The sequence below is a fragment of the Taeniopygia guttata genome, chromosome 1 (genome assembly GCF_048771995.1).
Source record: "Taeniopygia guttata chromosome 1, bTaeGut7.mat, whole genome shotgun sequence".
NCBI classification, from domain to species: Eukaryota; Metazoa; Chordata; class Aves; order Passeriformes; family Estrildidae; genus Taeniopygia; species Taeniopygia guttata.
In genome coordinates, this window is record NC_133024.1 from 10,775,135 (window position 1) to 10,801,093 (window position 25,959).

The 25,959-nt window shown below is 37.7% G+C and overlaps 1 protein-coding gene across 10 annotated transcripts in view; it reads right to left on the bottom strand.

Moving 5' to 3' along the window:
* Positions 1-25,959, bottom strand: part of ROBO1 (roundabout guidance receptor 1) — a 687,808-nt gene that overhangs the window by 345,867 nt on the left and 315,982 nt on the right. For 5 of the 10 annotated variants that reach the window (XM_072923411.1, XM_072923395.1, XM_072923401.1 and 2 more), the window contains exon 3: positions 9,803-9,907. The exons of 3 other annotated variants lie outside the window; for them this stretch is intronic. In XM_072923411.1, the coding sequence (XP_072779512.1) occupies positions 9,803-9,907 (105 nt within the window). The remainder of the gene's footprint in view (positions 1-9,802; positions 9,908-25,959) is intronic. 2 more of the 10 variants (XM_041719465.2, XM_030262900.4) reach the window with 1 other exon arrangement.

A 25,959-nucleotide genomic window follows, 5' to 3' on the forward strand; every position in this document is an offset into this window, starting at 1 on the left:
TTCTAATAAAAAAAGCTAGTGGTTTGGAAGATATTGTTTCAAAGTATTCACAGTTAAAAAACAACAGGGTTCTGCTTATATTTAGGAGTGAAAAAAAAATTGGTATTTTCTACAGTAAAGACAGCAGCAGTGAGTTTTAGTAGTAATTTTTTCACTGCCTTTTAGGAAGTATTAGACAAAAGCCCTATAAATAATATGTTCTCCAGTAAATTGCACCACAGAAAACATCTCCCTCCTTATACAAGGGTCACTAAAAATCAATACAGTTACATCTAAAATGTTCCCTACAATGTTTTAACACTAGTAGGTGATGGTTCAACTTGTTATGGTTTATGGATAAGCAACTCACAAGAATCACATACATGCACACAAAACCCTGAAAATAAATGGCTGGCAGCACTTCCAGAAGGATCTGACAAAAAACCTATGGAGATAGATTCATGTATTAGCTCTGGGACAATAGCTGCAGTTAAAACAACAGTGCAAACAGGGGAGATCAGTTTTGTCGGGAAATCCTACATCGATAGCCTATTTGTATTTTTGGACTCCCATGTACTGGGTTCAATACCATCTCCGCCAAAATTCTGGTATGCAAGCAGGGATGCTATGGCCTGGATGGGTGATGAGAAAAAACTTGATTGTGGGAATCCAGGGCTTCCCTCTGGCTGCCCTGGAAGGTCTGGGACCCTGGCAGGGGGTCAGGAACCCCCCTGGACAGAGCCCCCAGAGACACTGTCTGTGATCTCTGTCCATGGAAAGGAGTTTTCAATCTTACAGGATGAATTACCAGCTCTGAGTGTTTGATATGAGTAATAATTAAGTGTGGCATGGGTGCAAAAGTAAAATTTTAGGATTCTAGATTAGGGGTCCAAAGGACACAAGATGGAGGAAATTGGGTGTGTCTTGTCCTTTTCCTCCTTCTTCATGCCCTCCATGTTTCACTGTGGTGTTGGCATTTTTTTATTGGTTTAGGCTGGGGACACACTGTTCAACGTAGGCGACAGATATTGGCACGTTATTGTAAATACAGCACAGGTAGTTTCTGGTATATAATGTTTGTAACATCCCACTGAGGGCAGAGCCCCACACGCTGCCCTGCAGGACAGACCTGCGGCAGGGCAGCAGAACATGTTAGAGATAAACAGAATAAACAACCTTGAAACCAGCACAGACGAATTATGGCTTCTTTGGCAGCGGGGCTGAAAGACAGAGACTTTCTACAATCTCGGAATCATCAATGCCACAGATTCCGATACTTGATGATGCACCACCTCAAAAGTTAGTAGTGGATGGGCTGCAGCCTACCCAGAGAACTGTAACAAAAGAGGGACCTCCACGCCTGCCCAGGGACCTGCTTAAGGTCCTTATCAGCCACCTGCAGGAGGGCAGTGAAGGCACTTTGCTCATGCTGACAGGCAAAAGCAAGCTGGGGGAACCAGTCCACATCTCCAACAGGAGGGCTACCACCTGCAGGGAGCCAGGCTGGAGGTTCTCAACAGGAACCTAATGACAATTAACAAGGACAGATGCAAAGTCCTGCTGTGGAAAGGGATGCAGGAAGAACCCCCCTCACCCATACAGACTGAGAAGCAGCTCTGCTGGGCAGGCACTGAGGTTCTGAGCCAGAGCAAGTTCAGCCTTTAAAATTAAGTCATTGCAAACTGGGCTGAGCTCTACAGAGGGCCAAGCAGGATGCTCAGGGCTGGAGCACTTGCTTGGGAGGTGAAAAACCAGGGCTTGTTCAGCCTTGGAAAGAGCCACAGCACAGCCTCCTGTCCTGTGGTCTGTGGCAGGGAGAGGGACAACAGGCATAAGTCAAAGCAAGAGAGATTCAGACTGAACAGGAGAATTTTTTATTTTCCCTGTGAGGACAGGCAGCCAGTGGAGCAGGCTGCCCAAAGAGCTCTGTCCTTGGAAGTTTTCACAACTTAACTGGATGATGCTCTGACCAGAGTGGTCTGACTCACACTTGACCCTGCCTTGTTTAGCAAGTTGGACTTGAGACCTCCAATCATTGCTTCCAACCTGAATTAGCCTACACATCCATGATCCTATATGGTAATTATTATGATAAATAATCAACAATGCTAATATTTAAATTACGGAAAATACATTTCAATGTTTTTCTTTTCCTGTACTGCTCAATAATGCAATAAATTAATATTCTCATCTATGCAGAGCTTTTCACTGCTATGCATTTAATGTAATCATGTGCATTACTAACTTCCTGCTTTTTTAAATAAAACAATTTGCCTGGCTAAAATCAAAGACTAACTTGTTTAACACCCTGATGAAGATGGGGAATGATGTCCTCTTACCTTGCTCATCCTGTGATAATTCATATTCTTTTGACCTAGTGGCAGAAATTTGCACTTCAGAACATCTTCACAAATTGCTTTGCATACTTAATTCGCTGAACTGACAGCAGTGTCTGAAGGTAATTTGCTCTGTCTTTGCTCTTGCTAGGAGGCCCTCAGCAGAAAGCCTCTCATCAACTCCAGGGGTTCCTGTCTGTGACAGCCCAAATGGAAAAGAGAAACTATAATATGCTGTGAATGCATTTTATTTTGATTTTACTCGTCTTATAATTAATTAGGAACACATGAACTCAAGATTAAAATGCTCATCCTGGGGAATCAAATCGAGCATGCACAGCCTCTCATAGCCTATCACAAATTTAAATATTTGGAAAGAAGATTTCAAGCTCCTGGCTGAGAAGTGCCCTAAAATCTGCTCCTGTATCACACCCTAAATTTCTATCCTAAATTTACTAAAGCCCATTTTTTAACTGCTTTGTCTTTTCTCAAGGAGAAACATGAATAAAAGCTTAGAATTTCCTATTATAAAAGCCCATAATTTGAGTACTGTTTAAAGATAGGCTATTTATCAATGACTGGATTTCTCAAAGTTAAAAAAAAAAATGCACTTTTTTTCTATTTGTTCTCTAAAATCACAAGGCTGGCAACAAATCAGTCACATAGGCCTTTCATTAAGGCCTCCATCAAAATGGACTTTTTATTCCCTAACTATTTTAATAGCTCTTTCCTGCACCTTCTCAAGCTCAAATTCATCCTCCTGAGATATGGTTGTTTAGAAAAATTCCTAGCACCTCAACAATAAAGAGGGATTTACGGCTGCTAAAGTCAGTGTTAGACAAATTCTTCACGCAATATTCTGGCTCTCACTGATTGAGAAACATGGGACATTGCCATGTTTTCTGTTTTAATAAAAACTCTGCCTTGAAGTATAACACAATATTTGGAGGAGGATACTTTCCATTAACTTTTTCATTAAAATTGGCAGTGCAAGATTTATGTAAGTGGGAGTACTTCTGCTCCAATATTCCTAATATGAGTTTTGATTAAATTATTATTACTTTAATATCAGTGTTGCCTGCTCTCATTGACAGGCAATCCTGTTGATTGGTGTTATATTTACATCTATATTTTAATATTTTAATACATATTTAAAACAAATCCTCAGTATCTGTGTCAGAAGTCTGCCTGCAAAGAGAAGGATAAAACTGAAAGGACTTTTCTGAGAGTTTAGATTGACATGGGAGGCAGAGAGCTTTGCTGATAGACAAGAGCAGAGGACTTTTTTTTCCTTTTTTTTTTTTTTTTTTTTTTTTTTTAATAGCCATAACAGTACCCATCTGTTCCTGGATTTAGAGTGCAGATGTACTCTAAGAAGTAACTTTGGAAAATTGGAAAATTAGTATCATGGGGCTTTATGTTCATTCTCTCAGTGATTCAAGACCACATTTGCTCAGTTAGCAAGTTTAAAAAAAAAGAAAGACTGGGGAAAGTGTTTTACCTGCAAGCTTTGTACATGTCCTGAGATATAAATTCCCAGATGAAGTCTACTGTGTATTACCACTAGCAATAAGGATTCTGTAACCACAAAAAATTTAATGTTGCTGCTATCTGATCCAGTGGTTCATTCAGCCCTGTCAGATCTCTGTTGGCCCTGCAGTGCAAACAAGTGTTTGTTTTTCTCTCCAGGAGGCTGCCACCATGAATGCAGTGCAATATGAGATATGCCAATAGCTCACTTGGAATTCTTGCATGGCAATAAGATTTTTGTTTTGTTCAGACATTGCTAGCTACCTGCTTTACATCTGAAATTGCAGCCTGTGCCAAATCAAAAATATCCACACTCTGCAGCCCACACCTTCATCTGTCACCTTTTGTAACCCAATAGCCAAACTGCTTATGCAATGTGTTTTTTTTCCCCAATATTGGTCTTTCTTTCCAACTTACACAAAATATGATCATTTAGAAGGAATATCAAATGGTAAATATTTATTTCCAAAATTTTTATTTCTCTTCCTGTTGCATATGACAGCTTTTTCTCTTCTCCCCTCTTTCTCTCAGCCACAAAATCTGTATGTACATTTACTACATCTACTAATCTTAAAAAAGGTGAAACATACTCCCATTTCTTACAAAGTATTAGTGTAGACATCCACCTTTGATGTAAAAGAAATATTTTTTTGAGCATGTTTTCTGAACTGCCACTTCTCAAAACAAGCACCTTCTAATACATAGCATAACCTATGCAAAATAACTGGACTAGAGGAAGAAATATTTCAGATATGGCCATGAAATGAAGATAGATTTCCCTTTAAAATGCTCTCCAAGGCCAAACTGTCCAATTTCACGTGGGACAAGCAGTGATCCACTAAGAACAATTCTCTTGATGACATAACAACATAGTAGTAAAGAAGAAAGGCAACGTGTGAAAAAAGGAGTCTTTTGTTATACAAAAGAATACCACCACAATACTTTCATGATTAAAATCAGGGGGGAAACAAACTGAAGATTAATTTCATGTCTCAGTTGGGAACCACAGGATTTCTTTGCATACTGGAAGAGTTGTCTGAGAAAACTAGGAATAAAAAAGTATTTGAAAATATCCCTTTAAAAAGTTATGTCTCTACTTAATGAGGAGTGGTGATCCTTGCCTGCAAATGTTTGGCTATATAGTGTTAATTTAACAAGCCATCCTTCTGGTCTCTGTAACACAAGCGATACTCTGTGATCTGTTAAATGATCCCCAATATTTATGTCACACTTGATTTAACAGGAAATGTGCTACTTCCTGGGATATCCTGCTTGCATACACTTCAATAGCACAGCACAATGCAATCTCAGAGATTACTCTGCAGCCATTGATTATGTGGAAAATAACTGAGGTTCATATTTGACACCTACTGCCTTTGCACTGTTTTGGGGGAGGAAAAGAGAAGCCTGTGAGCCAAGAGGAAACATTTTCTTTACTATTCAGGCTGGCATGCCACATGTGATATCTGATGTGGAAATATTAATTACTTCAGTCTTTTCTTGAAAATCTGCTCTAACAGTAAATATTAAACAAAGACATATGTTTAGTAGCTTTAGTCAAGATGGCTTTACCCTATGCTGTTCAGGTTCCCCTACTCCCTGCTGCAGAGCTGTGGCTCTCAAAGTTTCTCCAGGACTAGGAGACATCACTCAACACATCATCTGCTCCATTTAGTGACTAAATACAAGCCATTCTCTTGGAAACCCTGATGTTTTTAAAGGCATTTCCTTCTATGGCTTTTTTTTTCTAAATTCTCCATCCTCTGAGTTCATCCAGTATCTTATTCAGATGATTTTCCATATACTTCCTCAGCTATACAGTGCTAGATCTTTTTCCTTGCTTCCTTTCCTTTCTGTTTGTCCCCATTCTTTTCTCCAGGATTTAAATTATTTAAAAACAAACAAAAAGCCAAACAAACAAAAACAACAAAAGAAAACACCAATGATGGGTAACTTTAGGGTTTATTTCACCTCAAAAATAACTGTTTAAACAATAGCTTGGTCTGACATCTCCACAGCCTAAACCTGACAAAGAACTGAATTCCTACTTTCATCCTCCATTCCCCTGTCTTCCTTCACTGATCAAATTAGATTTCATTCTATTTTCTCACTCCTATCACCTAGTTCTCCTCTCTGAACTTGGATCCAAGCTGGTGGGGATGTGAAATTTCTTGCAGTATTTTTTAAGTATCTACATGATTGCTTGTCATCTGAAGTCCCCTTAAAGTCTGTAGAAAGAGAAACGGGTGCTCATGCAGCATTTCAGAAATCTACTTTGGGTGTCTTCCTTAAGACAAATTTAATATAACACAAAGTATCTAACTAACATTCTTTTACCTTATTTAATCTCGCTGTGATTTGGCCCGTTCTTTACGCATCTTGTTTGAATAGCTATTTAGATCTATTTAGATTTTTGCTGTTACACATCTTAACAATGCAATTTTTTTCCAATCTGGCCTTGCCACTGCAGAACTGATCTTTTGCGAAGATGCAGACAAAGTAATCTTCCAGGCTCATTTATTTACCCTGACAGAGTAACAGTAAAAAGTTCTTTACTTTTTTAACCCTGCATTCTTGGTTGAATCAATCCATCTACATATAGCATCTATGCTGCCTATGGGGTCACATCAGCTTTTAGAGGTATTTTTCATTCTTTAGTATCTCTCTGGTATTAAATATGCAAGAAAAAAACCCTTCTTATGAGCTCATTTGGTCTAATACCAGTGTCATGCATATGGAAAAATCCTCAGTGTTTGAACTTCTTTTCTTGATTCTGTGGTTTATTCAGCCCCTACCACATTATAGATGCTATTTCAAAGTTATTATCTTTAATATATATGCATATAAAGCTTCTGCAGTTTTGTCTACAGTTAATAACTATTAATAATTGTTTTGATTATAAAATCCTGATTATCTAGAAAAAGTGCACAATCTAGTGGATGTCACTTTATAATAATGATGAAAAAAACAACAAAAAAAACTAGAGTTCAGTCTTATAACATATTGAGAATAATGAGAAATCAAATAGAAGTTCATAATTTCCTTGTTGTAATAATACTGAAATGTATTACCAACTTCAAATTTATCTGAAACATTTTGGGTTATTATCTCCTCTTTCCCCCCTGAAATTTATGTGTTTACTTTTTGGCATGAGCTTATTTCTCCACTCAAGTGCTCACATCCATAGTGGAGACAGCAAAACCTAAGTGGATAGGAAAAAATCTCCAGATTTAGGAGAATAAATAATAGTGAAAAAGGGGCTATAGGAGAACACAGTGAAACCCTCTCTAAAAGTTATAGACATTCAGTTAAGAACAATATGAAATAGCTGCATATATTCCCCATGAAAAACATCTAGGGAAAGAAAATTATGTAGGAAAAATTTATAATCTTTACTCCTGAAAGTTCCCATACATGGAAATGCTTTGCTTGTATAGCTTGCAGCTAAACTTATATGGAATGGGAGGAAGATGTGCCCTGCAGATGTGTCAGTGCTCTCAAATATGAGCAAAAAATCCTGTGGTATGACAGCAGTTATCTACTTGAATGGTTTTGTTCATTCAGGCACCACCTGAAGATGGATACATGACTGAAAAATAAACTGCTCTTTACTTCACCCCTGGGTCCAGGCATCCTGGACTTAATCCAAGTTATTTTAGGAAAGAGTCAGAGAATTTTCAGTACAAACAAGCTTCTGGAATGGTTTTCCTTTTGGAGAATAGAACTTTAAAGGCAAGAGAGAACAAAAATTATCTAAGACTACTTCTGTAAAATCCATGAATTCCATATTAGGCCCATATGAATGAACCCACAATTAGGAGGGAAAAAAAGGCAACTTTACCTATAAGGTTACATTCCAATGAATATTATTTTTTAAACTCTTACTGATTACTAGAGAAACCTGTTGGAGTAATTTTAATACCTCAGGGCTTTTCCATATAAATCAAGGTGTACATACTGATTACTATTACACAGTGGAGAAAAAGTACTGGATCATTAAATCTTTAAATGTAAATCTTTAAATTAAATCTTGGTGCTCATACAAGCAGAGGCACAAAATATCCAATTAAACAAGACCAGTCATCTTCTAGGTGTTAATTTTTGTTCAGCTTGTGTTTGCCTCTAACTCAATCCTGACTTTTGTGCCTACTTGGAAAACACCTATTAAAATATGGCCTAGAGTTGAGAAGTGGAGCCACTGGGGAGCTCCTGGAGCAGGGATGATGCTGTCAGTGCTCTCAGGTGAGCCCATGAGTCCTGCAGAGGCAGCTGCAATGCCCTGCAGAGCCTTTCTGGGATGCTGGGAGTGGAGGTATTGTCTCAGAGTGGAGGTATTGTCTTGAACACTGCCTTATTTGCCTTAAATCTGGAGCAGGAGTGCCTGCAGCCCTTGCACCCTCTGCCTGCCATCACCCTCCCAGTGCACTTGCCATGGGAGGGCCTGCCTCAAGCCTCCATCCCCTTTCCAGGGGAAAAAGATATGGGATCTCCTTCTAAATTCTCACCCCTGTTGCTCTTGTGCATAAGGGGGATTTTGGGGTGCACACAGGGTCTCTCACCTGCCTCGTGGACAGGTGTGAGGCTGTCGGGTGCAGGAATCTGCCTGCAGAGCACCAGCCCCAGCCCCAGGGTGAGTGAGGAGGCTGGAGGGGAACTGGCTGCTCATCTCCAGGTAAAACCAAGCCAGTTTATTATTAAAAGAGTCTGACTTGCTGTTCCAAGTAAATTAGTGGCTGTTTAAATACAAGATCCAGGGATCATGATTCCCATCCCTGTTCTCTGAAAGCAAAAGTCTAACTTACAGTAAGAAAAAAAAGAATAAAGCTATATTTTGGCAATATGATGACCCCATATGCATCAGAAATGAACGTGTGACAAGCTTGGAGCATGCAAGGGGAAGAATTTGGAACAAAATTAATAGAAATAGTCAAAATGTAGAAAAATCTAAACAATCCACGTGCAGCAGGATTCATGTGAGGCTTTCCTAAAAAGGCATCTATCCTGACTGAGGGGAAATTTGTATTGCTTTACTTTTTTTTTTACTTCTTTAGGAAAAAGAAATATTTCAAACTGATATAAAATTATGTATCAAGGTTTTAAACCACATGCAGAGATGATTGTAAGGGGCAGGTGATGAAAGCTGCAATCACTGTAAGTGGCATATAACAGGACCTGAAGTTTTATGGATAGACAAGAAATTGCTCTCTCTCTCTCTCTTATATACCTGCCTACCCTCTTCTTGTACCCTGAAGACTGTCTTAGGAATATCTGAGTCACACTGGAGCACCAGTAGCTCATGAAAACCCATGACTGCAGCTAGGACTGGGCTGTGGTCAGTGATTCCTGGAGCTGGGTAACATTTCAGGCTGCAGAGAAGTTACAGGATTGGGTTCCTCAGAGATCACTGCTGTATGGTGCTGCTTATTCTGTGGCTTTTCTTATTTGGCCTAGAGACACATTTCTGTAGTTTATGCAAAGCAGAAGTCAATGAAACACACTCTTCTCCAATCACAGTTTAGTCTCATTTGGGTTTTCTTCCCTGCTGCAACATATTTTACTTTTGTTTATAACAGAAACAAAGCAAAAAAATCCCCAAGTAAACATATGGAAAAATCCCCTTGGTCTTTGGAAAAATTTCTTTGAGATGATACATTGCCTCATGCACTAATATATACAGTTCAAAAGAAAATAATGGGTGCAATTGTCTCAACAAAGCAAATTTAAACATTTAAATCATTGACATGTACTAACACACGCACAAGGACAGTCATCTTGGTTAGTTAAAAGACACAATAATATTTCCCAACAATGTTGAACTTCTGAAGGCGATGGTGAAAGAGAGCCAGCTAGCAAAGATGAATAAAGGATTAAAGGAAAGTATACAGGTGGCAATGGCAGATGGGGTGGAAAGTGTCAGAAGGAGGCAGTCAGGAATATTTTGGAAAGGTGCACTCTACCTGTGTAGCCCAGCGAATTGTCGCCGTTATCAGAGGTGGGCAGTGGTGTCCCGCTGTCGTTCCCCCTCTCTAGGTCTTCGGAGTCTGTCGGAAACAACACCAGAGCTGCTGATGGGGTCACAGGAGTAACAGTAGATGCCATTTTGATCACAACACGTCCAGACAAAATTAAATCCACACATGACAGCAAAAGCCACAGAGCCAGCGCACGGCACACCTCGTCCTTCCCCCGTCTGCGTGGCGGAGCCCGGAGGGACACGCCAGGGAGCATTGTCCAGGCTCCCCAAAAAGCTGTCCCCTCTTGTCCCCACTGCCAGTGTGGCTCTGCAGCCCGCCAGGCACAGTGGCCACCCTGCTAACCAGCCAGCGCAGGCTGCGGGGAGCATATGGGGATGGCAAGGCAGGGGAGCTGAATGCTAGCATCGCTAATTTCCCACCTTATTGTTAATCAAAGCTATTGACTGTGATCACTCCCCATCATCGCTTCATCTCCTGGCAATTACAGACCCAGGGGACTTCACCTCTTTGTGGGGAGGAGGCGGGGGGCGGCTGGGGCTGTGAGATGGGGCAGGGGAAGGGGCTCAGCCCTCCACGGAAAGGCGCAGCTCAGCATCACCCAGTGAGATGCGCTTTCCGCTACAAGACCCTTGCGAGGAATCGCTCTGTTCTCGTGTCACATTGGAAAAAGGAAAAAAAGGGAAGGCAGCTGGTCAGCTAGACACATAAATGAACACATGTTTTAAGACCCCGGGATAAACTGCTGATCAAAACGCCACAAAGCACCATGAATATAACTCATAATGATGAGCTAAATAATTCAAAACAAAAAAGAGAATAAAATCCCAGTTGCTCTGAAAACAAAACAGCACAACCCAATGGAATTTGTCGACAATATCACTGCATCTTTTTACTCTCCATGTTAAACTGTTTAATAAACTTAAATCCTATCTTAGTTTACTTTTGATAGTGCACTGTGCAATAGATAATACCTAAAAAAGAAACATTAGTATTTCATTCAGACGAAAACTTCAAGAAGCAAATGTCTTTGCAGAAATAATACTACCTCAACAATACGCTTTTCTACTTTTTTCTCTGTTGACAGGTGTCAGATAATTTATTAATTATTTCAAAGACATGTCTTGCTCTCTGACATATTCTGGGCCTGTATAATGACTGAAAATAACTGTTCATTTTCAACAAAATCCATACTACTAAAAATTACCCTGAACTTTCACAAAATCTAAAGCAACTGTATGTAAAACAAAACTAAAAAAAAAAAAAAGTGGATTTTTTTTTATGTATGATGAATTTAACTAGCTCAGTCACTCTTTTTAAAATGCAATGCCAAATATTCATTTCTCCATTTGTTTTCTAAACAATCTTAGAGACAATATCTTAAAAATCAGAATCTTTTTAATGAGTTACAAAGGAAAAATATTAAGAAAACCAAAATTCTCAAGACCAATCCACTCAAGGGGACTTATTGGAAAAAAATATTTCTTTAGAAAAGTCAATTAAAGGATTGATAGCATGCCTTTCAGAATACTGTCGTGCAAATTAAGAAAATAAAAGACCAAACAACAAAAAGCAGTCGAACACCAAGATGATGTTTCATCTTGGCAGATGAAAGAAGTGAAATATGTTCGTTTATTGGCCCATTCATCTTTGCTGGCTCACTAATGGCCAATGTCACGTACATCTTTAAAATCTGCTCTGAAAATGGCTGCAGATTGACTGGATCAACACTCTGTTTCTCCAGATTGCTCACTCATTTGCATTCAGGGGTTGATTGGGTCAAAGTTTTAAATTACTGCAGTAAAGGACAGAAGGACGGGACTTTTTATTAATTTAGGTGGCAGAGGCTGTGCCTACCTTTTTTAGTGTAAAGGTTTATAATCAACTGCAGGGAGCCCAGACCAAATTTAACCAATGTACCTGCTGATCATCATTCTGAGAGACTGATTGCGTTCTAGGAGATTTAACCACACACTGCTCAAAATGATTGAGGGGGAAGAAGATGCACTGAAAGCTACTGGAAGCGCTGTGTGTCACTGTAATGTTTGGTCTCATGTGCAAAATATAAATGCACAGTGAATCAGACTTTTTTACCCAAGATAGCCCCTCAGACATGGAATTCCAAGCAGCGGGCAATCCTCCTCACAGCACCTCACTACCAACCAATGCTAATGCACCTAGCAAAGCTCACTCAGGAGTTTTAACAGGATCAGTCTCCAACTCAGAAATGCTGTGAATTTAAGGAAACCAACAGGCTAGGAGAGCAGCAGCTGTAAAAATCAGGATACAACTACTTGCAGCTATTTAGGCTCGCAAATCTCTGCTCCAATCACTCAGTAAAAGTAAATGAAGGAGGGAATTATTCTCTTTTTGACACTACTGATACTTACATGATATCTGTTAGTGACAACACACTTATTTACAATCTAAAACTTGTTCACTCTCTCATTCTTGGAGAAATTCTACTTTTCCACCTGATATTGAAAATATTCAACTAATGTTAAATTATGGTCTCTGGCTGGAAAGGTATTACTAATGATGAATTCTACTCATTTCATTGAACAATAAGTGCTACAGTTTGGGCTGTTGCCCTCTATGCTGGGCTGAATTTAATTTTAGCTCCGTCAGAAGTTCCAGCTTTGCTTGGGAATCTCTATAATAACTTAACAGAGGTAAGTAGTGTTGACTTAAATAACACATTTCACTGTAGGACTGCTGTGAAGGCACTCTGTTGAATGGCTAGTAAAAGTCCTGAATTTTAAGACATGATGTATTTCGTATGACTACCATGCTGTAGGATCAGGCAATTTTCAACTTGGCTCACTTAAACATAATAAACAATTTTACATCATTACACTTTTTAAACTTGTTACAATGCCAGAAAATGTGAAATAAATGAACTATAAACCCAAGAACAATTCACCTGACATATGAAGAATTTATAGTTCAGTCTGAGTCAAAGCAGAGGCTGAACCTGGTGCCTAATCCCTCAAAGAAATATCATCATCAGTCTTTAAGAGGTTTCACAGAAGTAACAGAGAGAGATGTCCCTAAAAAAACTCTCCAGTGTGGTTGGACATTTTGGTTGAATTTCTGTATCATACAAGAATTAGTTAAACCAAAGTTTCTATTTTTTCTTAGCTGCTCAAACAAAAGAACCTGTTTTCACTGAAAGAAAACTTAAACATTAAAAAGATGCCTAGACTGTAATTGGTTCATTCATTATGTAAAAAAAAAAAAAAAAAAAAAATCAAAACAACAAAAACAACCAAAGAAGCCCAAAAACCAACACAGCACCCCTCCCCACCAAAAAAAAAAAAAAAAAAAAAACAACAAAAACCATACTTTTATCTAGAAATATGCAAAACTTCAGAAAGAAGTCAAAATTAGTTCCTCTTCTTCCCCCCCGCCCCCGCCCCCCTGTTTTAATATAGTTCCAAATGAGTTTATTTGGGAAGACAAAGTTGAAAATTGAAGCCTTGAGGATCAAGCCACCCCTTAGCAATTGCTACTACACTTTTCTTTTACAGGAACACTTGAGACACTCTGCATTTGAGAGGGGGAGCACCCTCATCATGATAAAAAAATACCATTCTCTCTTTCCACAGAAATTTCCAGAGACATCACTCATTAGGTTGGGCAAGACCTTAACAAAAATAAAACAAAACAAAACCAAACAAAAAAAAGTCCCACAAAACAAACAAACAAAGAAAACTACTTAGATTTGAGAGGAGAGTGTTAAATTTACCAGCACTAAGTGCTCCAGCTTTTTGGTGGAATGTTTTCAGGCTTAGTCAGCTCAAGCACACATGACCCATCAAAGCATAAAGAGGATTTTGCATCATACAGGTTCAGAACAATTTTAGCTGCTAATGGCAGTTGGAGTGCACAGAAGATTTACATTTTTGTGAGGAGCCTTTTCCAATTAAACTTCTATTGAAATCTCTATGTTATTCCATTTTATTGGATGTCCACACCCTTCATGATTTAATTTATGTATCCTTAGTTCTTCAAAATTTTTAGAAAATCCAAATAGTAAATATTTACAATTGTTATTCGTTCTTTTGGCTCCTAGAACACTTCAAACTAGACAGACTTATTTTCACAGCTATTTATATTCAAATGCAATTTACAATCCTAACTTCAAAAATCATATTAAACATATTTTTAACCATACCTCTGCTGTTCAAATAAAAGTCACCAGTGATTTTTTTCCCCCACTGGTAAGAGAAAGTGATGCCATCAGTTATTGCTTCTTTTGAACCAGGAGATATATCTGGATGACACATTTTATTGATGATGCATCCTTAAAAATCCCCAGATGAATCAGTATTGATGCCCTGACCCAGCCTTCTGGTAGACATAGAGAAAAATTGAAAAGATGTAAACAGACACAACTGCTTACTTCTTTAAGAATTTCATATCTGACTTTCTACAATGGTTGTTGCTTATCTGACATTAAAGTAACCTACTGAAAAACATCCAACTACAAAAAATAGTAACTGTTATCATATTTAATTCCAAAATTTATAGCTTCATTATTTCTTGTTATGTTTCGCTAAATTTCATTATCATCAGCAGCTTGGGGGTACAAAATTAGAAGGAAACAGCATGAACAGCATTTTGCAAATGAGCATTAATAAAAGATTAGGGTGAAGCAAATGAATATAAACTACTATCAATATTAGAATTGTGTTCTACAAATTGGATCAATTCCCATTGATTCATTTCTAGTGATCTAGATGAATTTAGGAAGAGACATCAGAAAAAAAAGCCCAACTGGGACTGCACCAAACCTAAAATGAGGATCTAAATTAGTAAATTAGTAGCCAAGGTTTTTCCCAGTGCTTTGATTTCTTCTAGGTTTTCTTTGGAGTTACAGTAGAAATCCACTATAATATGTCTTAAAGAATATTTAATTTATTCTTATTTTTTCACTTGGTTGTACACAATGTCAAAATAGTTTATGCTCTCAGAGTATAACTAAGGATAGTACCTGAAGGAGAACTATTGATAAAAGTCAAATCATTAAGTCCACGAAAAGCAAATTTTGCGCAAGGAAAGTACTATCTATTAGAATATGTTTATTTTGAAAACTACAGACAAGCTTTGAAGGATGTAGACTTATTCCTCAGATCTGGAACAAAAAGGAAAAACTTCAGTCTATGTGCAGAATTGAATAATTAGACAACCTTTAGACTATCACAGCTTGGTGAACACTCACAGAAACCTGTTCATCTGATGAATATCCTTACCAATATTTTGTAATAGCTCAAAGGAAGTATTCTTTTTTATCATAACACAGATTCTTTCTAGAGACTGGCACATTCAGCCAGCTAACTTGTTTAAGTTGGATAATTTAACAAGTTATGAACACTTTCATCAGCTAAGAATCTCCACAAGTAATGAATAGTTCTTCATTAAAGATTTACACTGCTCAGCTGCCTCATTTCAAAAGTTAAGAAAGATTCAAACTAAGGAAAAAAGGCAAGAATTTGCTCTCCCATAATGTCCTTAATATGATTATTTGGCTCAAGTAAATGGTAGATAAATCCACAATGATTTTTTTTTAATTAATATCTTGTGCAAATGCATTTTAGCAATTCAATAAGTAGACTAGAAAAAAAAATGTGCATTTACACACAGGTACAGAAATGTTATTCATTACACTCAAAATACATTCTTTTGATGAGAAAAGAACACTTTGTAGTGTAAAAGAAACCCCTTAGAAATAGATTTTTTCTAAAACAAGGAAGAATAAAACACTAATGGTTTGAGTATCTCTTTTTTGCTTGTCTTCAAAGAACAGTGCATGACTGAAATCCTGACAAAATCTCAGTAAGGATGCTATTTAAAAACCTTTCTTTCCCTTTATTTTCACAACTCATTCAATAACAGCCTTTAACTAAGAACAAAAAGTAAATGAGTGAGGATTTTATTACACATGAGCATAAACAACCTTGTTGTATCTTTGCAATTTATTTATTTATGCAGTAGGTAATAAGCAAAGGTGTCGAACAACTTCAACACAGATCCAGCAAATATATTTTACCGAGCAGCAGAACCATAAGCAGAAGTCTTATGTGGCATCAGTCACTGTGTGAATCCAATCACACAGAAACATTCCTGACTGAACACTTGAATTTCTCAAAACTTGGAATTTGGCAGTGAGCACAGCAAGCTTGCACTGCAAGACTTTGATGCTGCCAAACCTGCCTGTTGTCCTCTCTCCACCTGCCTTTGCTCCTTGACTTTTTCTGGCTTTTCCTCGCCCTTCTTGGGCTGTCCCTTGTAGCCCTCTCTCCTGTTTGGCATCTGCTGCCATTTCTTTCCCTGCCAGACAAACGCGGAGGTCACAGCCACTCCGGCTAATTAAATGGTGCTGGAAGTGAGCTAACAGGTGGTGGCCCCAGCTGCTTTGGTTGCAGGGGTAGATAGGAGACCCATCAAACTGTGATTAATTAGGACAAGAAGACATTTTCTAGGGAGGGAGAACAAGATTTACAACAGAATTTTCTACTCTAAGAAGAAACAAGCAATGTTTCTTCAGAAAATGCAGAAATAAATGACTTTTTTGAAGTGCTTACCAGTCTTCTGGACTATGTTCAATATGGCATATGCATAAGACCTACTTGACATAGATTTCTTCATACCAGTATTTTCTCTTTATTGAAAACTATGAGTTTTGACTTGCTTCAGGAAATGTTCTCTCCCTTAGAAGACCCCTTCTTTTGTTTTCTCCCAAGTAAACTTACATGCTTGTCGAGAAAGTTCTGACTGCTGTGGGAACTACTATCAAGACATTTAAATAATAGCAACTAATACCATGTACAGCTGAAGAACTGGTTATGCAAACTTCCCATGCAATCCTCCAACTCTACTGGACTTCTTGCAGTAATCCCCTAACTATTGAATTAAACTCTGAGACTACACCCAGTCCTTCAGGCGTTAACCCCTGGAGCTCCTCTTCCATGGCTTCAGCTCTGCAAGGATGTTTTGAGGCTGAATTATGCAGCTGCTTTACAAGAAGCTGCCCCCAAAATAGCAGCAGAGAACTGGGTTCCCTTCCTCTTTGCTGCAGAGCTGGAACGCAGCAAGAATTCCACCATGCTTAATTACCTCTTGTATTTTTCAGCTGAGTGGTGAACTTCGAGAAGGTGATGAATTTCCCTCATTAATGACAAGTACAGACAAACAAGAAAAATGCAGGAACTAATTCAGCATACCAGCAGCCTTGCAGTGACATGATTTGAAATTAAAACTACCATAAAAATGAATATTGAAGGGGATGTACACAATCCAACAGCTGAGAAAGTCCTTTCTCATTCCCTTGCTTTTCTGAATATGCAAAGTCATCCTCTGAGTTGTCAAAGATATATCTGCAACACAGCTGTGTCATTTGCATTTTGCCAGTCTATCTGCAGAGCTCAGCATGAAGAATAATGCTAAATCAATGTATGTCAATGCTTGCTTAAAGAAAGAACATACATTCTTGCACTAATACACTGTCCAGCAAGGCAAGACACTGGCCCATTAACTCAGCTTATTAACACAGATATTTAAGCAAGAAAGTCTCCCTGATATCACAAGAATCACAGGCTGTTTGCCTCCAGAAGACACTCCTAGCTATTCTGGTTTGGTTTGACTCTCCTTTAAAAAGGGCTACATTTTGAACAATGTTACGGTTTCCAACACATTTTCTACATTCCCGCAGTGACTTCAGCCACACTGTGATTACTGATACCTTTAACACATGGATTTCTTTGAGAATATATGTCTGGTTGTTGCTCTTCTGTGCTTTCTCTTCTTTTTTTGTCTCCCACATCCCAGCTCTTTGGCTACGACAAAGAAGCCAGCAGACAGTAGAGGCTGTAAAGGTCCCTGTCCTTCCATACTTAAAACCCATCACATTCTATTTACCTTGTCTTCTGTGCAAAGCTAAAGTATGCTATAGCCTATGGAGTCTATAGCTATAGTCTATAATCTATTCAAAGATTTAAAAAATGAAGGTTTAACCCTCTTATAGCTGACAACTAAAATCACTGTGGCCTACCAGGAAAGTATTTGATACGTAATGTACAGGGATGATTTTGAAGTGAAGTGAAAAGGTGACTTGCAATGTAAAAAGATATTCACAAACTTGTAAAAAGGCATGGGGTTGAAAAATGTGCACTGTCAGTCAGTACTTCTCTACAAGGATAAATTTTTGAGCAAGCTACAAGCATCATCAAACCACATATGCATACCCATACAACATGTTAGTCAGTCAAGCTGTCCACAATTCCCTTTCCTATTCACCTTCCAAATGTATTAAGTGAAACTCACTTGCAATAATACATTTTTAAATTTTTTTTTTAATCAAAAGATTTTTTAAAAATTGTCTTCTTTTATTCATGATAAATGGAGTTAGGGACTTCAGGGAATTTTTTTTCCTTTTGTTATTTGATCACAGGCATTCTGTCTGTAAAGCTCTTCTGAAGAAATTCTGTTTTTTTCAGCATAATGAAATGCAATTTACAAAGAAGGTTTTTGAGATTGTGTCTTGGAGAGAAGCCGTACAACAGGTGTTCCTGCTTGCTTTGTTTACCTGAGCTGGCTACTCACTGTTAAAAATCATATCCTTAAGAAAACAAATGATGGAGCATGTAAGCATTTGCCTGGAAAATTTGATATTAGGCTTGAAGCCCTTTCTTGTTAGAGCAGCAAAATGCTCCCATTGACTGGATGCAGGGTTCTGTTAGCACAGCTGTGAATACTTCAGGGAAGTGGGAGAAAGAGCCACAAATAAAGAATTAACAATTACTATCTAGCTCATAATGAAACATACAGATATGTCCCAATCAACTTAATAATTCTCAGCCTGAACTGGGAAAGATAAAATAGTGGTCAGTTAATGTAATAGTTCCTAATGGCTCTTTAGCATCTTCCAGCTGGGAATCTCATTTCTCAGTGTGATTAATGTCAGCCTCAAAAGAAAGCACAAGGTCAAAAATTACTCCAGGTTTATGAACTTAAACTCCAGACAAAATAGAACAATTATGAAATGAAATAGCTGAGGAGGAGAAAAATCAATAACTCTTCTATCTTGTCAGAATTCAACTCTGCAAAATTAATACCAGATAAGAAATCATACAACACAGCAAGGGGTACTTGGGTTTATAAGGATCTACAGATTTCTCTAAATATTGTTAATTTGTAATGCTGTGTACATTGAGCATAGGAATTACTAGCTAGAGGCAGTAATTTTGAAACAAAAAGAGACCTTCAATAGATCCACAGGAATCCCAGAATTAGAGCTGTAATCAAGCACAAAGCCCAAAGCAATCAAATATGAACATTGAAGGATAAGTTTTAAACTACACAAATATGGTGAGAACAATGCCAGTGTAAATAACAGAAGCAGCAACATCAAAATGTTGATGGATAAGACTATCAAGATGGTAAAGATTAACCAAATTGCACATCTATGTTCAAAAACCTACCAGATCTCCGAGATAAATAGAAAGACAAAACCTTATCAGAAGCTTCAGTTTATGCATTGGTAGATAGAGAAAAACTACTAAATAGCAAATGGAAGGAAATATTTGTGTTTTGTATTTTATACCAGCTATGCCCCCCCTAAAAAGCAAAACTAAAACCTTCATAGTGCTAGAGACCAGGAAATTATGCTTCTCAAAATAAGGGACTCATTTATCACCAGTAATGAACTGAAAATGGAAGGACAGATGACTAAGAATTCATTGTGTCAGATTTACGTGTAGAAAGTTTCCCAATTGCTGACTGGGTCACAGATTTAATATCGCTGACCTAAAATACAACATTGCAAGAGTGACAGCTTGAAAAAAGAAAAATTTCTTTATCAAGCCCTGTTTGTTTGTCCTACCTTCATTTAATGTGTTGGTGCAGCTGCTTTGGGCAGGAAATAAAAAATACTTCTGAAGCAACATTATACATCTCGTGTATTTCTAGCGTGATTGGTTCCATATTGTTGGGGCCCTCAAGCGCCTCTAGCAGAGATAGATCCTCAGCAAATTTAAACATGTCAAACTGGATAAAATCAGAAATAGATGCTTCATCCCTACAGGCTAGGATAACTGCTACCCAGCACTGAAATTCCAGCAGGGAAGATGATGCCCTGGCTTCAATCTGAGCGCTGCATGCTGCAATGGGGGGCCAGAATGAGCCCAGGACCTGAGCCCTGGGGTGGCTGTCAGCAGCCCTGCCAAGCTCCTGCATGTCCTGCTGCCTTGGAGTTCCCTCCTGGTGCTGGCTGACACCTCAGCCCAGGGGTGGCCCAGCTGTGACACCAGTGACAGTGGGGCCAGCAGCCCCCAGCCCATGCTGGGTGCTGCAGATGGGCTCAGAGTGCCACAGATGTGACACCAGACCAAGAAAATATCCTTCAGCAACATTTTTACTGCCTGGTCAGTGGGGAAGCTTAGCCTTTTGTTAGGTCTCCAGTGGTAAACTTTAGTTCTCTACGAAGAGCTTTTAAACCTAAATAGGTGGAGGAGAGTTTAAACATCTTAGATAACAGAATTTCAGAAGGTCTAGGCACTGATAATCACAGAGCCATTGATCCAGACCTGTACAAATAACTTTCACAAACAAGCTGTAAGTTGGCTCAGAACTCATTGATACACCATTACTATTATTATTGAATTTAAACATCTGCATCTAAGGGTTTGTTAGTTTGAAACTTCAGCGTATTATGATACCAAAGATTTTTAGGCTTGTCCAAGATATACCTAAAAAGTGTGTGTGTGTGTGTATATATATATATATATATATACACACACACTTTTTAGGTATATATAAATATATATTTAGCTATATATATATATATATATACACACTTTTAAGGTATAATTAAATAAATAAATAAACACACACACACACACACACATATATATATATATATATATATATATAAAAGTATACTCCAGCTAGTATACTAAACTTCTTCCATAAAACAGAACAGTATGAAATGAAATTTAATATTTTTTACTGGCTTCAAGTTTATTTGTTTTGGTGGGAATATAGGTATGAAAATTATGGGAAAAGGAGACAGAAGAACAATACAAATGGGCAAAAAACCTTAGAGAAAAAAAAGCATTTTTAGTGTATTGAAAGCAATTAATCATATTTCCTTTTAGGAGGCCAGACTACAGAAGATTCCTGGAAAAGCACTGTAATTTCAGAAGGCGCTGGATATGAAAAAAAGAGAGTAACACACTGGATCAAATAACACATCCAGCCAGAGACCGATCTGACATTGAACACTAGTTAGAAAGTAAAACAACAAAGAATGCTACTATTTTATATTTGAAATTGGAAAACAAGTCTCAGAAAATACAGAGAAAATGTAAAACTTTAAACCAAAAGAACACACTGAGTTTACCCCATCATTCCTATTACTCAAGCTGTACTGTTTATTAAACTTTACCAAAATTGTATTGCTGTTTTACAATTGTAAAGAATATGTGATATAATCTTGAAAGCTTAACACTGGAGGTAAATAAGCTGTAAGTGCACTTAAATGCTCAAACTGAGCAAAACCAAAGCATGAAACAACTCTGTGAGAAAGACTTCACACCTGAAGTGAAGACTATTTCAAATGCCCTTCAGGAAAAACTTCTAAAACTGTTAAAGATTTTAGAACTTTTACCTTAGCTACAAAACACTGAGAAATAAAAACAGAAACATTTTTTTCATTAGAAATAATATTATTAAACTCAATCTAAGATGTTTTCCTTATGGTTTTTAATTTTATAAATGACTATGTTTTTGAAAATGCATTTAGTCTTAGAAAAGTGACACATATAATATGAAGAAAGTTATATTCATTGATGAAGGCGAAACTGGGTAAAAAAATTGCATTAAGTAAAAAAAATCTCCCATAAGCATTGACTAAAATGTTAACTAGTTTTACACTGATTAGCACTCATGCCTAAGAAGGCTCCCTAGGTAAGCTCCTATTTAAGCTTTTCTCCTCAGCTTGAAACTTGAATATAATTATGTTTGACTAGATTCAGGCTGAGTGTCTCAGGGTCCTGCCCCGCCAGCCATCCCAATCAAAGTCCTAGACAAAACCTTTCCTACTTTCCTTGAAGCCTCCCACCACAGGTATCTTTCTCAAGACAACCAAAAGAGAAAAATTGGTATATGGTGAAATCTTGTCTAATACGCAGAAAAAATGCAACTGCATCTCACATCCACTGGTTCAGGTATAGCTTTGAGACTCATTCCATCTTTATTTAATATGGTAATGAAGATTAGCAACTGAATTCAAAAAAGACTAGAGCAGGAGATCCAACAGATGCTGACTGTGATAGCAGAATCCCTGTTCTGTAAAAAAATCAGACTAAAGTAAAACAATCCAATCCTTTCCTCATCCCATTCAACTTATTTTATCAATATATATTTAATAATCTGAATTTGTGACATTAATAGAAATTTCATATTTCTTAAATGTGAATGAATAACTAATTCTACTATTTGGATTCATATAATTGAAAATAAAAGCCATTCATAAGTAGCAAAAAATTTGATGAAATTTGATGAAAAATGCTATAGGCAGATGAAGATTTTTCTGATGAAATACTATTAAGGAAAATTTAGTAGAATTTAAACTGGCTCCTCATTTATCATATCCTGTGGGCAAGTCAGTTAATAGCTATATTGATTCTCTTCTGTATTCATTCTTATATACATCATCCAACCAAGGTGAAAGCAACCATGAGATATTAATTTTGGAGAAAAATTTTTAAATGAGAAATGTTTGAAGTGGCAGTTTAGGAATGATTATTATGCAATGGATTTGCTGCTCTTAAATTATAGGATGTATGGGTATAATCACACCAGGAAATATCACATTAATAAATACTAGGTGATCGCTGGATGTGCTGTACTGCTAGGAACTAAAAGAGACTCAAACAGAATTGTATCAGCTGAGGATCTGATACACGTTGAGCATCATTTTCACACAAAACTCAGAGGTACTGGATTGCCTGGGTACATTTCCTCAGTCAAAATGCAAAATGAAATAAATATCTGAGAACATGGTTTGTTTGGCCTGACAGTATCTGAAGATTAGAAGAGAGAAAAGTACTCCATTTCCATGCACATCTGATTTCACAGGCAACTTAAAAGGTGTTTGTTTTTTTGCTCCCACAGAAAAGTAAAGAGCAGAGCAGATGACTCCCACCCTAATGTTTGTTTTAAAGAAGGATGACTGATGATAGAAAGGGAAATTATCTTCTTCCAAGGGCAGAAAGGAGGTACTGCATTTGTGCAAATGGCTTCAATTTTTTTTTTTTTTTTTTTTTTTTTTTCTGGGAGAAAAGATGTGGAGCAGACTGAACTAGGACACAACAAAAACACAGCTCAAAAAATTTAATACGAGCCATTACTATTAACACAATATGTCTTTTCAAAATTCTAGAGGCAGTGTAATTTTTTTTTCTTTGGCCTCCTCCTTAAAAAATGTTACTATTCTTGTGCAACTGGTTTTTATTTTTCAACTTAACTGTTCAACTAATGAGAAATCCTTCATTCCTGGACTAATTCAATCAGTTATTATTTTATTCAATGTGTATTTAGAAAGTTGAATCTTTGCAAGGAGGTTTTTGATATTTTCTTTATTAAAAAAAACCCAAAAACCTCTTTCTCAACAGCAAACATTTTCACTGATCAAGCCTGAAGGCTCCTGGCATATTTTTTTTTCAATGCTTCAGGATGTTCAGTGTTAAAAGTTTTGTTATCAGAAAATAAGACAAAGTTTAGGATGCATTTGTGTAAAAATTGTGTTCACAGGGGTTTCCCTCAGCTGCTTCAAGGTCAAGGGGAGCTGCAAGGTGGGAGGTGAAGTTTATCTTACTGTCTAATTAATGTCTTTGGAGAAAAGAAAAAGGGAGCAGAGAGCACATATTTGGTGCAGTCTGGGGCTCCTTTTAAGAAAACAATTGACTTCTTTTGTATTTTTATTACTGGAAAAAGTGAAAACAGATATCTGAGGGAGAAAGAAGCAGATCTCCTGTTGCAAGGACACTTGGTGAAATGCGGCCGGTGTCTGATGCAGAGCTCAGCCCTGGGGAAAGGCTGGGCTTGGGAAGAGCCCCGAGTGCTGCAGCTGAGGCTGGAGCCCCAGCGGGGTCAGGGAGGTGCCCCTGGGGAGAGTTCCAGGGGCCTTTGGAGCTGAGCTACAGCTGCTGCTGCTGGCAGGGGAGGAGATGAAATTATAGCGTGGAAAGAGGAGAAAAGCAGAAAGTCTGAAGGGGTGAAAGCACAGAGTTTTGTTTTCATCCCTATAATATTCTCAGGAATCCCTTTAAGGGGATGAAAGCCAGCCCTTGAAAGTTTGATTCTTCTGTCATCATGTTTTGCAGGAATCTACAGACAACAGAAACAAGTGATAATCAATAAGAATTGGAAGCAGTACAGACTGCTGCCTGAGTCTCACTGAAATGAGTGTAGCAAGACACAGGCTCCTTCAACAAACCTTGTGACCAGTAATTTTAGTGAACAGCAGCAGCTAATATGCAATTATGATACAACACCCTCTACAACTCCCAGCCTAAAACCTCTGCAAGTAAAAAAAGTCCTGTATACTCTTATGAGCACAAAGCCACAGACTTGAAATTTAGGAAATTGTAGAAATGAAGCTGCATGACTGATCTTACTACAGCTTCCCAAGACACCTCTCAGTCATTAATTTCATGACTCTTTCAGAGTGTTGTCCCAGTGCAGAGCATAGAGAAGAAAAAATGAAGTACAAAATGCTTGAGGTATATGGCCACTGTATGATAAGGAATCAGACTTCTTTGAAACCATTTAATTCACAGACACCACTGCTGAATGCTCTCAAAAGATGAACAAATAGTTTCCTCAGGAGTCTGCAAGATGGAGAAGGTAGTATTATAATTTCATTTTAGCTGGACATCTGAGGTGCCACTGTGGCTAGAAACAATTTTCTGAAGAAAGTTGCTCTCCAGATTTCCACAACCAAGGCTTCCAGCCCCATGTTTAGAAGCCTGTGGTGTTGGGACTAATACAGGGAGAAAAAGGACACTGATGAATGTCCCAAAACCCTGATCTTTCACAGCTTTCACTCTGCTCTCTATACAAGGCTGAATAGTTTAAAAGTTTTACCTAGCTAGCCCAAGGCATCAAGCAAGTTAAAAGTATTATTAAAGCTTAAATGGGGCCATCTCCTGGCTTCATGAACACTTCCAGGCCAATAAATAACTAGCTGATTAGCATAAAAGGGAGTATTTACAATTCTTATGAAAATATCAGTAAGCATGTAATATATTTTTCCATTCCACTGACTGCATTTAATGTGTTAAACTGTAATATTCTGAATAAGACACAAGTTTTAATGTCTGCTTTTTCAAAACACATTTAAATGTTATTTTCTTTTTTTTTTTTTAATCTTGGTTTTAGTTTGTATGATTTACATGAAATAAAATATAAAATGCAGGCTTTGATTGCCGTCTTCTGTTTTTCTCTCTGCCTCCTATTCCTTTTCCCAGCAAAGCTAAATGTAAACCCTACTGCCATTTTTAAGCATGCATGTGAGAGAAAATTGATTCCCCAGCAAAGTTCTATATGTGCTGCAGAAAATAAGGTTAGGCTTACTAAAGTTCTTTTAATTTACAGGAAACCATTTGTGAAGAAAACAAAGGAAAATTTTACTTTAGAAAATGATCTGGCTCCTAGAATCAAGACAGCTTAAAGCAGAGGAAATCTTAAGGAGTGACAGACATTTTGAAAGAAAGACTGCTAGCCTGGAAACCATCTCAGCTACTAACTTTTGAAATCAGATATCTTAATCTGTCACTTTCTTGCTGAGTTACCACGATCAGATCAAAAGTACTCAAATTCAGACAGGTACTAAGATCCCAGAGATCTTTCTCTATGTATTCCTGAGCCTCTCTGTACCCCTTCTACCAAATGGGAATAAAAGACTAATCAATAATACAATTTACACATCCACAGCAAATTGAAATGCGTCTTCATGTCTTTCCTATTACTATAAATTAAATATATACGGTATTTTGGTAAAAAGCTGAAAGTTTGTCAAGTTATGAAGCATACATTTATCTTAGACATTTCTTACCCACTGAAGCTTCCAATACTCA